This window comes from Capsicum annuum, chromosome 2 (genome assembly GCF_002878395.1).
Source record: "Capsicum annuum cultivar UCD-10X-F1 chromosome 2, UCD10Xv1.1, whole genome shotgun sequence".
Taxonomy (NCBI): Eukaryota; Viridiplantae; Streptophyta; class Magnoliopsida; order Solanales; family Solanaceae; genus Capsicum; species Capsicum annuum.
This window is the reverse complement of record NC_061112.1, coordinates 136052881-136069163: the sequence shown is the minus strand read 5'-3', so window position 1 is coordinate 136069163 and position 16283 is coordinate 136052881. Positions and strand designations below refer to the sequence as shown.

The window sequence follows — 16283 nt, the reverse complement described above, 5'->3', positions numbered from 1 at the left end:
AGAATATTATGAGAAACGAATCGAAATACCGCATCCAATTAATATTCAAATGGGTGGAGGCATCAATGATCATGAACGAAAGATTATTGTTCAAAACAATCATTTGGATATAATCACTTGGAACAACATTCAGACCTCAATGACATAGAAAACTATCAAACATAGATGGAAAATCAGGAAAAACAGTAATTTTACCACAGTGTGATTTAATTAGCAATCTAAAACTATCCCACCAAACACACGTTAAAAGATATCATCTTCAACAAATAAACCTATGGCCTCCAAGGCCGTCAACAGCTAATCCCAGAAAATAAAGTTGCGACTTCAACTACATCAGCTACTCTCAGCAGAACAAGATTACGATTATGGCTATATCATCTACGAAGAAGAAAAGATGAGGAATGGTCAAATTAAGGGAAAAAACAGAGTCTGCTTACCTCTTTAAGGGCAGCAAACGGGATGATAAGCTATCAGCAAAATTGTCACCACCGGCAGTTGATGTTATCGACTCGGGAACTTCCAATTGATCGACCAGCTTCCTAGAAAGAATGGACGAGAAAATTTTCAAAAAAAAAGCTCTTTTACTTTCAGAATTCCCAACCCACTTTTCGAACCCTAATTTTGGACCCTAGAATTTTTCAGCTCCTCAAAGAGAAAGAGAAAACCAAAGAAAAAAAAGAACCCCATTTTGCCTCTAAAATCTTGAACTCCGACGGGAAAGAGGAGAGGAAAAAAAAGACCCTCCCCACAGTGACCCCAAAGCTCTTTTTATAGCCCCATCAGTTGGGGTCCTCTTTTGGGGTTTCAAAGAAGGATACCCTGGGATTTCAAATTCGAAAGTCCCTCCTAAAGCACCATTTCTTATCCTCAATCATACCCACTTTTTGAATTTCTTGCCCCCTCTGGAATAGGCCACCAATAAGGAAGGGAATTCGTCTCAATCAATGATAAATTGTCAAAAACGTACGAAATCATACCGGTCATCCCGAGATTCGCAGAGTTTGAATGTTGGGGATGACACTTATCCTCGTTTCTAGAAGCTTCGAGGGTTTTCTCATACTGGATCGCGTGAAACGCGTGAAAAAAGTGCAAACAGAACTGTCCTGGGTTGGGTTGGCTGTTTGTCGCGGTTTGGAATCGGGTTATCGGAACAATTTGAATGACAGGTCGGTGCTGGGTTGAGGGTTACTGATGTTGAAGAAGAAAAGGGGGGTTTTAGAAGGAGTTGGGCCGGTTTAGGCTTTATTGGACTGGGTTAGAGTGTTTGTTGTTTGAAGGAGAAAAGAAGTGGGCCTGGGTCAGATTGTGTTATGATGTTGGGCTTAGGGATGTCAAGGGGAGTTGGGCCTGTTGTTTGTTGGGTCTCAAATTAGGCTGAAGGGGTAAATTGGGCTAGCTGGTGGTTTTAGTGTTGGGCCTGTTTAGGCTTTAAAGGAAAGCTGAAAATTAATTAAGTGGTCTGCTAGGTGTAGTTAAATGGAGTGGGTTGCAGCTTAATGTGGTCCGATTTAAAATGAAGGGGGTAGAAATTTGGTAATTTAAAAATAGCCCAATTAAATTAATTTGTAGCTAATTTACTTAAATGTTAACCAAATTGGATATTAGTTCGATCAATTGCATTGCAATCGTGATCGACTCGATTCCAATTATGGTTGAATTTAATAAATTAACTAAAATTAATCGAGATTCGATACTAATCAATACTTTGTTTAATCTTGAGTTTCTTGATTCGGTAAAATTAAACAAACATTTATCCAAATAAATTATTTTTGAGGGCAAATTATACTTAAATCAAGATTTTAATCCTTTAAGTTTATTTTCAAAATAAGTTTTGATTAAAATCCGATATTCCATAGAATAAATATTTAAGTAATCAAATTATATAATCTCGTATAATTGAGCACGATTATATATAATCGCTACTTAAAATGACAAACTTATCTAAATAAATATTTTGAAAATTCTTTTATTCCGATGAAATAAATGTTTCAATTTTATTGAAAATCGAAGAAACTCGGGATTAAACTTAGTCGTGGAGGACAAAAATTAGGTGTTAACAGCGAGTAATGTCAAATAGTTATTATTTAAAAAGTTATTGTTTTAAATCAATGTACATATATGATTGTATTTCATCAATATCAAATATTAGTGCTAAAAGATGTCTATAAAATTGGGCCCGTGCTGACCCGGGCCATGCACCTCTAGTGAGGTAGTTTCGACCACCTCTTCATTTACTATACTACCCCCAATCATTTACTATATTATATCCTAATTGCTCCATAATTCACTATATTATCCCTAATTAATTATTACAAGTCATTGATATATTAGAATTAAAAATATTTTTTTATTATATTACCCCTAATTAATTATTATAAGTCATTTATATATTAGAATTTATAATATTTAATTAAAAAAATAGATATTTATGACGTTTGTTTCAGTTGCTTTAATCGTGATTTTACTATATATTCCCTAATTAATTATTATAAGTCATTTAGTTATTAAAAAATTAATAATATTTAATTAAAAAATAGATGACATGTCTCCCTATATTACCCCTAATTGCTCCATGATTTACTATATTATCCTTAATTATTTATCATAAGTCATTTATATATTAGAATTAATAATATTTTTTTACTATATTACCCTTAATTAATTATTATAAGTCATTTATATATTAGAATTAATAATATTTAATTTTAAAAATGGATATTTATGACGTTTGTTTCGACTGCTTTAACCGTGATTTTACTATATCATCCCTAATTAATTATTAAATTAATAATATTTAATTAAAAAATAGATGACATCTCTACCTATATTACCCCTAATTGCTTCGTGATTTACTATATTACCCCTAATTAATTATTACAAGTCATTTATATATTAGAATTAATAATATTTTTTTATTATATTATCCCTAATTAATTATTATAAGTCATTTATATATTAGAATTAATAATATTTAATTAAATCAGTGTACATTTATACTTATATCTCATCAATATCAAATTTTAATGCTAAAAAATATTTATAGTGTTGGGTCCGTATTGACACGGGCTGTGCACCTCTAGTCTTTTTGAAAAATCAAAGTTTTAAAAAATACTACTTTTAGGCGGCCAATTGGTCATCCTTTAATTATTTCTTTATCAAGACTAGTACTCTCTCCGTTTAAAAAAAAATGACCTACTTTTTTTTTTAATTCAGTTAAAAAAGAATGACTTTTTTTCTTTTTTTTTTTGTAATACTTTAATTTTAATTTTAGGATATTTTGGTACATTTGACACAATTTTAATTTAAGATCACAAGATTCAAAAGTCTTCTTTATTTTTTTAAATTTTATGTCAAGTTAAAAGTAGGTCATTTTTTTTAAAACGGAGGGAGTATATATTAAAAAGTTTGATAAGAATCATAGCACAATGCACATCATTCTTCTGATAAAACACAGACACCTGGTTAATATGCACGTCAGCTATTGAAGGAGAGAGCCAATACAGTAATCAAATACTATCTCCCTATTGTTGGCATTTTTGTTTGTTTATCAAAATCAATAATCGAACCAAACTAAACCTTGAAAATCGAATTGAATCAAAGTACTATGGTGCAATCTAATTAAAAATATATTACAGATTTGCAAACTAAAAAGACGCTGAATTTTTTATAGAATCGAACTAAATCAACTAAGGCAGACCCCTAGATAACATAATGAACACTTATATTTAATAATTATATACAAAACGAAATATTTTATGTCTTTTTATTAAATCAAAAGAAAAATCAGGCAAAAGGGTAATTGAATTGAATTTTTCCATATCCATCCAAGCATATGGACCTGTTATCCCTAACCATTAATCAAATGTGAATTTATTCGACAAGAGAGGTTGTTTGAATAGTAAGCATTATTGTAGATTCGAGTGATAGACATTAAATAATAATAATAATTAAAAAATAAATAAAAAAATATAAACTTATTCTCTCTATCCAGATATGTTTCTTAAAAACAAAAGAATCTTCAACTCGTAGGATCTACTAATATATTTAGATGATGTGCTAAATTAAACTTTGGTAACAGGAGATTGATGGCAGAAGTGATAGGAGCACCAGCAGCTCAGGTTAAATCAATATTTGTATATCCAATCAAATCATGCCGTGGAATTTCTGTTTCTCAAGCACCTATCACTTCCACTGGTATTCTCTATTTTTTCTTTTAATTCTTGAAATGAACTTTTTCCCCCCTCTTTTTTGGGTCTGTTTTACTTGTTATGGAGTGTAAATGGTGTCTTCTGGCAATTGAGATTGTGGGGGTAAAGGAAATTAAGATAAAGTTGGTAGCTTTCCTGTTTTTTTTTGTTTTTTGGTTCATATGGAAGTGTCAAGATTTGAGAGGTAGTTTGTTACTGCTAAAAAGAAAATGTTTTCGAGTATTTTGGAGAATAATTATCTGTTTTCCTTCCTATTTGAGAAAGTTCTGATGGAAACTTACTTCCTTTTTTTTCCTTGTTCCTAATTTCAGTATGCAAACCAAAACACAAAGTGCTAATGGAAATAAAATTTGTGATTCTTGTTAGTAGTTTGTTTTTGGTCACCATCTAATATGTGATATGGTTCAGTTTCATTTCTTACTTTTGAGTAAATAACATTCTTCATTAACAAACTGTTTGTGAATAGTTTGTTTTTGTTCCTAAACTTGTTTCTTCAATCACATTATCACTTGAAAAATGATATCTTGTTGCATTTAAACCAGGATTTCGATGGGATAGACAATGGTTAGTGGTGAATTCCAAAGGCAGGGCCTATACTCAAAGAGTTGAACCGAAGCTTGCTCTTGTCGAAGTGGCATTGCCAACTGAGGCATTTTCTGAAGGCTGGGAACCAAATAACGACTCTTATCTAGGTAGCGTCATAGTTTTCGGTCGCCTCGTCCTAGATAAGGTTGCCCTTACTATATGTTTTACTATTGTATTATCTCGTTGGTTCAGCTTCTCATTTTAGCTATATGGTGCATTTTCCTCGTCGCAATCTGTTACTGATACTATAGTTGACAAGAAAGAGAGAGGATAATATATGTTGAAAGATGGATCATTTTACTTGAAAATGTTGATATGCTGAATTAAGAATCAGTGTTTGATTCCCTGTGTGACTGTCAAGAATTAAACATATAGGATATTGATGTTTGGATCGTATTATAATTTTTTTTTAACTGCTGTTGCATCTCCTCAATCATAGAAGCTTCTTGTCATACTGATAGCCCACCAGAAAGTGAGGGGGAGAAAATTTTAAAGATTGGCCTATCTTTTCTATATCTCAAATTACTTTTTGGATGTAGTTATCAAAGCTCCCGATATGGCTCCACTGAAAATTCCACTAGCTAACCCATCTGAAGTGACGGATGGTGTCTCAGTCTGGGAGTGGTCTGGTTCTGCCTTGGATGAGGGAGCTGAGGCAGCAATGTGGTTCTCCACACATCTGGGGAAACCAAGTCGGCTAGTTCGCTTTAGTGAAGGTATAGCTCATCCCCTGGTTCAAATCACTGGTGTGTCAATATCCTCGTCTGAAATTTGCTCTGCATATCTCTTCCACAGTTATGCTTAACTTCTCTAAAAGCCTTGTTCAGCACTCTCTTTTTTTCCACTTAATTTCTAACTTTATTTCTTGTATTGAACTGTATTTTCTTGGAGTGTGTTTCCTTCATTCTTTGCATTTAGCTGCTTTCGATACGTAGCTTACAGAGCTACTCATGATTCATGCTATCTCCTTTGCTTCTTTTGCAATTTTTACTTGTCTTTTGTGACGAAATTTGAGAAAATCGCTAGTTGCATAAGTCGTGAACCTACCACCTTGCATATAGCCAATTTGCTTATGTTGCTTTACAGTATTCATGGTTATCAAACGAATACCAAATATTAATTATGGGATGGAGTACTTCTCTACCAAGATTTCACAATTGTGAAGCAATTCTCAGAATTGAGCAGGCTATATTTTCGCAATTTTGTTCATAGATTAGTTTATCGCCCAGTATCCGGTTATCTGCTTGCTTGAGTAGAGAACTGTTGGGAATAAATGTGAACAATTTAATCAAAATAAGTTGCTTCTTGTTGACTCTTGTAGTGAAGGAAATGAGGGTTGTAGATCCAGATTATGCTCGAGGATACAATGTTATGTTTTCTGATGGATATCCATATCTTGTGCTATCCCAGGTTAGTGATATCTATGAACTTTGTAATCTATTGAACCTATAAGCTATCTCTGATTCTGAACAATGGAGAAATCTGGTTTATCTTTTAAGTGTCATGGGCCAAGTGGCTGTTTTATTGGAATTGTTTATAATCTCTATCTAAAGAGGAAATCACATATACAATGATAGTGTGTATATATAATGACAACTCACACTACTAACCGACTCTAACAACTCAGTGCACTATTCTTTTCTCACTAATTCAGTTTAGCTGCACTTCTTTACTGTATTCACTGCACACTTAATACTCCCCCTCAAGCTGGAGGTTGGAAAATGTCCAACACCCCAAGCTTGGTAAGTAGAAACTGATGTTGCCCTGCTCCTAATCCTTTTGTCAAAATGTCTGCTACCTGTAGATTAGTGCTTAAGTATTGAGTGTCAATGAAGCCTGACTTTACTCTCTCCCTGATGAAGTGACAATCCAGCTCTATATGCTTTGTTCTCTCATGAAATACAGGGTTTCCTGCTATTTGAATAGCTGCCTTACTGCCACTGAATACCTTGATTGGTAATGTGACTGTAAAATTAAGTTCCTTCAGCAAACCAGCCAACCAGATCAACTCTGCTACTAGAGCAGCCATGCTCCTATACTCTGCCTCTGCTGAGCTTCTGCTCACAGTTGGCTGTTTCTTTGATTTCCAAGAGATTAAGGAATCTCCTAATTTTACTGCATACCCTGTCACTGATCTTCTGGTATTAGGACAAGATGCCTAGTCTGAGTCACAATAGCCTGTGAGAATTGTTCCCTTATCCCTCTTCATCAACACACCTAGACCAGGTGAGCCTTTTACATATCTTATCAGTCTGATTGCAGCATTCCAGTGTGAAACTTTTGGACGTTGCATGAACTGACTTAGCACTTGTACTCCAAAACAAATGTCTGGCCTAGTTATAGTAAGGTACAATAGTTTTCCCACTAATCTTTGATAAGCTGTCACATCTTCAAGGGTCGGATCACTAGTATTTCCCGCTTGTTCATCATGCTCCAAGCTGGTGAGTTTATGGTTAAATTCTAGAGGAGTTGATACAGTTTTAGCACCACTCAATCCTGCTTCCGAGATAAGCTGCAAAGCATATTTTCTTTGATTCAATAGTGTACCTTCTTTTGATTTCAATACTTCTATCCCCAGAAAATACCTTAGTGCACCTAAATCCTTCATCTTGAAGTTTTGATTCGAGGTGTCTTTAGCCTCTTGTATCATTTTTGAGCTAGAACCCGTGATAAGTAAATCATCAACATAAATCAATATCACCAATATATCGGTTCCTGTCTTCTTGCTAAACATTGAGTGATCATGCATGCTTTGACAATATCCAGCCTGTAATAGTGCTTCTGTCAACTTGATATTCCACTGTCTTGAGGCTTGCTTCAAACCATACAAAGACTTCTTCAGTTTGCATACCTTGTCCTTTCCCTGTTTGTGAAATCTCTGTGAAATCCCTGAGGCAATTCCATGTAGACATCTTCTTCTAAATCACCTTGAAGAAAAGCATTGTTGACATCCATTTGACATAGATCCCAACCATGTGAGGCAGCTAGACTAATGACTGTCCTTATGGTTACCATTTTAGCTACTGGTGAGAATGTTTCATGGTAGTCTAGACCCTCTTGTTGGTTGTAGCCTTTGGCAAATAACCTGGCCTTGAACCTTTCCACATCGCCATTGGCTTTGTATTTTACTTTGTAGTCCCATTTTGACCCAATAGGTTTGACACCAATTGGAAGATCAACAATAGACCAGGTTTGATTGTTCTCCAGGGCAGTGATTTCAAGCTGCATTGCATCAATCCATCTGCTATCTTGAGAAGCTTCTTTATAAGAGCTTGGTTCAATAATTGCAGAGAATGCACTAAGATATCCTTGGTAGGAATGCGATAGGTGATCATATTGAACATGATTTGTGATGGAATCAGGTGTTTTAGTCTTACTGGGAACAATGTAATCCTTTATCCAGATGGGAGGTTTAGATGACCTTACTGGCCTCTGTTGAACTGCAACATCTGGTTGTGGTACTAAGATCTGATCATTTGCTGACACCTCAGTTTCATCAATTGAATCAGTAGTTATAGGTGATTCTGTTGGCATTACTGCATCTACACCACCAATGTGATCTTGATATGTGTCTGTGTTGTGTATTGGTTCATCAGTTGAGAGACCTGAACTTGAACCTACAGAATTAGGGAACATAGTATGAGTAGCATCAGCTTCATGTTCAGCATCTTGCGCAAAAGGTGATAGTAAAGGTAGAGCCACTTCAGGTCCTGCGGTATCCTTGAATGGAAACACGTGCTCCTTGAATATTACATCTCTACTAACAAAGAAAGTATGCGTGTCGAGGTCATATAGCTTGTATCCCTTTTGTGTATTTGAAAAACCAATCAATGCAGCTTTTCTTGCCCTTGGTTCAAACTTATCCCCTCTTGGCAGCATACTTGCAAAACACAAGCATCCAAAAGTCCTCAAGTGCTCAAGTCGTGGTGGTTCACCATACAACAACTCATAAAGTGTCTTCCCTTTTAACACACTGGTTGGCCACCAATTTATCAAATACACAGATGTTTGCATACTCACCCCAAAATCTTGCAGGAATATGAGACTGCCCTTCCTACTTCAAGAATGAATATGAGACTGAAATTTCAATGCCCTTCCTACTTCAAGAATGTGTCTATGTTTCCTTTCTACCTCTCCATTTTGTTGTGGAGTATATGGGCAGCTACTTTGATAGATTATACCATTATCAATCAACAATTCATTCATTTGAGTATTGAAAAATTCTGTACCATTATCAGACGTCAACACTTTTATTTTTGCATCAAATTGTGTACAGATCATAGCGATAAAACTTTTCAAAAAACAATCACTTCCTTCTTAGATTGTAAAAGAGATATCCAAGTGAATCTACTGAAGTCATCAACTATGGTAACAAAGTAATGCTTTCTATCATGTGTTGGATGCTTATGAGGGCCCCAAACATCTAAGTGAACCAGATCAAACAAACCACTAGAGATACTGCTACTAGAACTAGGAAAATGTAATCTGCATTGTTATGTGCTTCATAACGTCTTGTGAAGGATGCCCAAGCCTGAAATGCCATAACGATTGACTCACTTTGCTCCTTATTGTTGTGTTAGCAACTGAAGATATTTGATTCCTCAAAATATACAATCCTGCTAGTCCTTCATTGCGACTTAGATTGCACGATCAAGATCAAAGTGTCCGTTCGGTAAGTCAGCCAGTCGTCATCTTATCTTGAACGAGCATCGTCGTCCCCATCACTTCCTCATCCTCAACCTCTAGAGGAGTGGAAGAGACTTCTTTGTCCTTCTTGTTTTGACTTTTGCTCTGACTTCTTCTCATCTAAGCATTTGTTGATTCCTTACCAATCCCAATCACCTTGCCAGTGAAGAGAGCCTGCACCACACACAGATCAGGATAAAAAGATACAGAACACCTTAATTCCTTAGTGATCTTTGACACAGAGAGTAAATTGAATTTAAAATCTGAAACATGCAAGACATCTTTCAATATGTAACCTCCCAGAATCACTGTGTTTCCTATGTGCTGTATTTGTATCTTGCTTCCCGTTGGTACTTGTACTTGACTTTCCTTTTGAGCAGTAACATCTCTAACATTATTTAACACCTTATCTGATGGTGTTATATGATGTGTGGCACCGGAGTCAATAATCTACTCCGTCCAATCTACACTACCTGCACTACTGAATAATGAGATCATACCTGATCCCTCAGATTTCCAAGCTCCTTTTGATTCAGATCGATCGATCATATTCAACAACTCCTCATATTGTTCTTTGGTGAAACAACTTCCTTTGTACTGATCAGCACTCCTTGAGCCACTTCCTGCTTCCACAATTGTGCTATTGACATGAGGTCTGAAAGTTTCACCTTGAGGTTTCCTCTGGCTCTTGAAGTCTGGTGGAAATCCAACAATTCTGTAACAATTCTCTTTATTGTAACCTTTGTATCCACAATGCTCACATATTATTCCTGGGTTCTTCTTTTGAAAATTCTGATTCTGGTAGTTGTTGTCTCTTCTAAAGGGCTGAGCTTGGTTCTTTGAAAATGCAAATCCCTATTGCTTGTCTGCTAGCATAATCATGGGCTCCTTCCCTCCATCTGCGCTTACGAGCTTTCTTTGGCTTTCCTCTTGGATTGCCATCGCATATGCTTGGTTCACACTAGGAACAGTAGCATTAAGCAAAATATTACTTCGCACTTGTGAGAAACTTTCATTTAACCCAACCAAAAATTGTAACAATCGTTGCTGCTTTATGTGTTCTACATGATGCTTCGACTCAACACAATCACACGCAGGTGACGGCACCATAACATCAAGCTCATCCCATAAATCTCTCAATTTGGAGTAATATGTAGTGACAGAGTCTGTACCTTGTGTCAACATGCTGATTTCCTTCCAAAGATAAAAAATTCTAGTTAGGTTAGATTTATTGAACCTTTCCTTGAAATCTCCCCAAATATTCTTCGAACTAGATGCGTAGACGATGCTAGTCATCAATTCCGGTGCTACCGTTGCACTGATCCACGACATCACCACTGCATCACATCTCTCCCACTTTGCCGCCAAAGAACCTTTGTATGAGCCTTTTGCACAAGTTCCGTCAACAAACCCTAGTTTGTTTTTGACTAGAAGTGCTAATCTCATCGACCTGCTCCATACACCGTAGTTTTCCGGCCCTGTGAGCTTCATAGGAATCAACGCTACGCCTGGTATGTCCGACGCTTGCAAGTGCAGAGGATGATTGTGATCCATCTGTGGATCTTCAACAGTTTCTGTTGTTTATGGTTCCGCCATTATTAAGCTTTCAAATTCAGCAAATCAAGTCAAAAAACAAGATGAACAACCTCCGATCGTAACCCGTTGCTCTGATACCATATGAACTTTGTAATCTATTGAAGCTATAAGCTATCTCTGATTCTGAAACAATGGAGAAATCTGGTTTATTTTTTAACTGCCATGGGCCAAGTGGCTGTTTTATTGGAATTGTTTATAATCTCTATCTAAAGTGGAAATCACATATACAATGATAGTGTGTATATATAATGACAACTCACACTACTAACCGACTCTAACAACTCCATGTGCTAATCACGTGCACTATTCTTTTCTCACTAATTCAGTTTAGCTGCACTTCTTTACTGTATTCACTGCACACTTAATAATATCATCATTTAAATTCAACAAAACATCCATAAAAACAAGAATCTTAAACTGGATTTTCTTGGTCCTGCAGGGATCGTTGAATGCGTTAAATTTTCTTCTCAAGGAGCCTGTTCCAGTAAATCGGTTTAGACCCAAGTATACTCTTGTCCCTCTTGTATAATCTGTTTATGATTGGTTGTGTACTTGCATTTCTTTTTCTGTACCAAGTGTTAGTACTTTAGATTAACTCAGTTAAATCTTTGACGTTACCTTCTTTCACAGTGTCCTTGTTGACGGATGTGAACCATTTGCTGAGGATTTGTGGAAGGAGATCCGGATCAATAAGTTGACATTTGAGGGTGTCAAACTATGCTCTCGCTGTAAGGTAAAACCTTATGAAGTTGCTACTTACTTTCTTACTAAACGACAGAGAATAACCTTTGCAAACTGAAGAGGTTTTCTCCACCTGGTTTTTTCTTTAAAGTTCATGCAACATGATATTGAGGCGAAATTTAACATATCTGAGGGCATTTTATAGGCAGAAAGCCAAACTACAAGAACAACTTCATCTGTATTTTACTCTCTAGTCGTGGGATATACATGAATTGAGATATATTATTCTAACAACTTTTTTTGACAAGATCAAAAGAAATGGTCATGTTTTTTGCTTTATAATGTTGTGATGAGTATCTTTTTTTCAACCTAAGAGAATGGTGTTGATTATGAAAACATACAACAACAACAAACCCAGTGTATTCCCACCTAGTGGGGTCTGGGGGGTAAGATGTACGCAGTCCATACCTCTACCTCTAAAGAAGTAGAAAGGTTGTTTCCGATAGACCCTCGGCTCAAGGCACGAGATACCACACAAACACATAGTAAAGCACAGAAGCAGATTACATAACATAAATACGGCACCCATGAGTAATATAAAGCAGAGGAAAGCACACAGATTCGTAATAAAACATGGAACACGGAACACGAAATCATAACAGGAATAAAACCCCCACCAAGTAATTCCCTACACTAGCGACCCAAACTGGCCCTAGTCCTCTGCCCTAATTCGCGTCCTCGTCCCTCCTAATCACCTCACCCCAGCACTTCTTCGGCCTACCCCTACCCCGCCTAAAACCATCCAACGCTAGCCTCTCACACCTACGGACCGAGGCATCCATGCCCCTCCTCTTCACGTGTCCGAACCATCTCAATCGGGCTTCCCACATCTTGCACTCCACTGAAGTCACACCGACCTTCTCCCGGATAGTCTAATTCGAAACTCTATCCCCTCTAGTCAGCCTACACATCCAGCGCAACATCCGCATTTCTGCCACCTTCATTTTTTGGATGTGGGAGTTCTTAACTGGCCAACACTCCGCTCCATACAACAAGGCCGGACGGACTACCACTCTGTAGAATTTGCCTTTAAGCTTGGGCGGCACCTTCTTATCACACAGCACCCCCGACGCGAGCTTCCACTTCATCCATCCCGCCCCAATATGGTGCGAGACATCCTTGTCAATCTCACCGTTACTCTGGATCACGGACCCAAGGTACTTGAAACTATCCCTCTTACATACCTCATGTGCTTCCAGCTTCACTACTACCTCATTCTCCCGCCTCACGTCATTAAACTTGCATTCCACATACTCTGTCTTGCTTCTGCTCACCCTGAACCCTTTAGACTCAAGAGTTTGCCTCCACACCTCTAATTTGTCATTCACACCCCCTCGAGTCTCATCTATCAGAACTACATCGTCTGCAAAAAGCATACACCACGGCACCTCCCCTTGAATACGCCGCGTCAACACATCCATCACCAACGCAAACAAAAAAGGACTAAGAGTAAATCCCTGATGCAATCCTGTCAGGACAGTGAAATGTTCTGAGTCTCCTCCCGCCGTCCTCACCTGGGTTTTCGCTCCATCATACATATCCTTAATTGCTCTGATATATGCCAGCGGTACTCCACTCAACTCCAAGCATCTCCAAAGCACCTCCCTGGGGACTTTGTCATAAGCCTTCTCCAGGTCGATAAACACCATGTGCAGATCCTTCTTCTTTTCCCTATACTGTTCCACCAACCTCCGTACCAGGTGGATTGCCTCCGTCGTCGAGCGGCCGGGCATAAATCCAAACTGGTTTTCCGAAATAGACACTATCCGTCTCAGCCTCACCTCGACCACTCTCTCCCAGATCTTCATAGAGTGACTCAATAACTTAAATCCCCCTATAGTTATTGCAACTCTGAATGTCACCCTTATTCTTATAGAGAGGGATCATGGTACTCCACCTCCAAGCCTCGGGCATCTTCGCCGTCCTGAAGATTTCATTAAACAATCCAATCAACCACCTTACACCAGCCTCTCCAACGAACTTCCAAAACTCCACCGGTATCTCATCCGACCCCGTCGCCCTACCCCTTAGCATCCTGCGAACAGCCTGTCTAACCTCTTCTACCTTAAAACGTCTACAATAGCTAAAATCCCGACACTCCTCTGAGTGCTCCAGTTCCCCTAACACAATAGCTCTATCCCCTTCGTCATTCAAGAGCCTATGAAAGTACGACTGCCATCTATTCTTAATGTGGCCGTCCTCCACCAACACTCTACCGTCCTCCCCCTTAATGCACCTCACCTGATCGAGGTCACGACCCTTCCTCTCCCTAGCCTTAGCGAGTCTAAACAACTTTTTCTCCCCTCCTTTCCCCTGTAACCCTGCATACAAGCTCTCAAAAGCGGCCGTCTTAGCTGCCGTGACTGCTGACTTAGCCTCCTTCCTCGCTAGCTTGTACTCTTTCCTGTTTACCTGCTTCTCCTCTTCGTCCTTACTCTTCACCAACTTAGCATACGCTCCAGGTCCCCTTTCTTAGAGTACGTTCCTTACTGAGTATCTTATTTTAGCCTAGTTATTGCCTATGGATGGAACTGGTTGCCTAGCATGTTCCAGTGAAAGTAATAAAGACAGTAAGTAGAGAACACAAGTGTTTTTATGTGGAAAACACCTGGCTCAAAAGGTGTAAAAACCTTGACCTGTACCTCTACAAGATTTAACCCTAACTTCACTAAACAACAATGAGCCTCAATAACAACTGATTACAACTCTGTAACCTAGTAATTATAAACTCTAATTTCTAACTACACACACCACCCAAGGTATGTATTCCCAAAGTATCTAAATTTTTCCCAACTCGAAGACTAACCCCTAGTTCAATTTATAACACACTGAAACTAATATTACATCAATAGTTCAACACACCGAACAACTCCTAACAATCAATCCTAAAAATCTTAGCCAGATTCTATACTAGGACCAGGTTCTTCAATGTGTTTCTTCAGTGATTAAGTATCACTTAGTGAAGTTAATTTATCAATTTCCCTTTTCTGCTTTGTAAGTGCGCAAGTCACTCTGAATGATACATTTTCTATTTAATCAAAGCTCTCCAAAGAGTCATTCTTTATTTCAAACTCCCCCTTCAATGAAAACTCTCATTACTTAAGAGTTCAACTTCAAGTAAGACCCCTTCTTCAATTCCAACTCTTGTCTCCTTGGTGTTGTAGTCAAACTCCAACTTTTTAAATTAAAACATATTTATTTCCTTGATTTTATCAAAATTAACCACACATCTAGTCCGTGATTCTTGCACCCTTATCTTTAATCATCGATGATTTTGCTATAAGTTCAGCTACATAAGACAATGTGTCTATGAACCAGCTTGACTGACATGTTTCATATCATGTTTTCAATCATTAAAACTATATAGTACCCGACAGTAAGGTCTGCCAAGGAATATTTGAGACACAAAAGAGATGTTAATGAATATTTTAAGCCATAAAAGGTTAAAGGGGTACCTTTTAAAGTATTATTTTTTCTTGTGAATGATTTGAAAACAGAGAATACCTAATGGAGGAGTTCTTATTAGAATCAAAATCAGCGATAAATGATTTGTGGTTGATTATGAAAACATATTTTTTGAATTTTCGTAGTACTTCACCTTGAGCCACGGGTCTATCAGAAACAACCTCTCTACCACTGTGGTAGGGGTAAGGTTTGCATACAATCTACCCTCCCCAGACCCCACTTTGTGGGATTATACTGGGTATGATGTTGTTTATGTGGTACTTCACCTTGTTAATTTACTGGCATTTGAACGCTTATCATCAAGACACTTTATATTTGACTTGACACTTTATATTTGACTTTGATTCTGTTCTTTATATAAGGTACCTACCATAAATCAAGAAACAGCAGTAGGAGGCTCTGAGCCAACAGAAACTCTCTCGAAGTTCCGATCCGATAGGACCTTGCGTCCGAATAAGAAACAACAGGGGAAGGTAAGATCAAATACTGTCGAAGTTCCACAACAGATTTACCTAATAATCCCTAGATAAATCACAAGTACGATATTTCATGTTATTTCGCAGGTATATTTTGGACAGAACATGGTTTGTTCCGACTCTCTTAGCCATGGAAAAGGCAAGATAGTCAAGGTGGGGGATCCTGTTTATGTGCGTAAGGTTGTTCCTTCTGGTGCTGAGGCTCCAGCTTGAACTCTAGTAGTTCTAACACTGCAATGTAAAATGTGCATCTGTATCAAGTGACCCTAAAAGATAAGAATACTAATGTAAAGAAAGATGATCTTCCAGGATATATATCTAAATAAAAGGTTGGCTTGAATATTTCTTTTCCTCGTTGTGAATTGCATCAAGCCTGGTATAGAACCATGTAAATGTGAATACCAGCAGGCAGCAGGTATGCCTCAATTCTAAGAAAGTTGGGGTCGGCTATGTGAATTCTGAATGTCCATGTCGCTCCATTTAGGCTCATCTTATCCAGTATTGCATAAAACCAATTTGACAAAAA

At 37.6% G+C, this 16283-nt stretch overlaps 1 protein-coding gene across 2 annotated transcripts; it reads left to right on the top strand.

The window, feature by feature from the left end:
• The first annotated feature begins 3674 nt into the window (after positions 1-3674).
• On the top strand, positions 3675-16099 carry LOC107859703 (mitochondrial amidoxime reducing component 2). Of its 2 annotated transcripts, none has more exons than XM_016704791.2 (9): positions 3675-3898; positions 4079-4194; positions 4751-4900; positions 5333-5509; positions 6115-6203; positions 11515-11579; positions 11706-11808; positions 15644-15754; positions 15845-16099. In XM_016704791.2, the coding sequence occupies exons 2-9, from the start codon at positions 4086-4088 to the stop codon at positions 15968-15970; spliced, it is 930 nt and encodes a 309-aa protein (XP_016560277.1). In that variant the 5' UTR covers positions 3675-3898; positions 4079-4085; the 3' UTR covers positions 15971-16099. The 2 variants fall into 2 exon arrangements, with proteins under 2 accessions (XP_016560277.1, XP_016560278.1); XM_016704792.2 differs by having other exon boundaries at positions 3763-3886.
• The last annotated feature ends 184 nt before the right edge of the window (positions 16100-16283 follow it).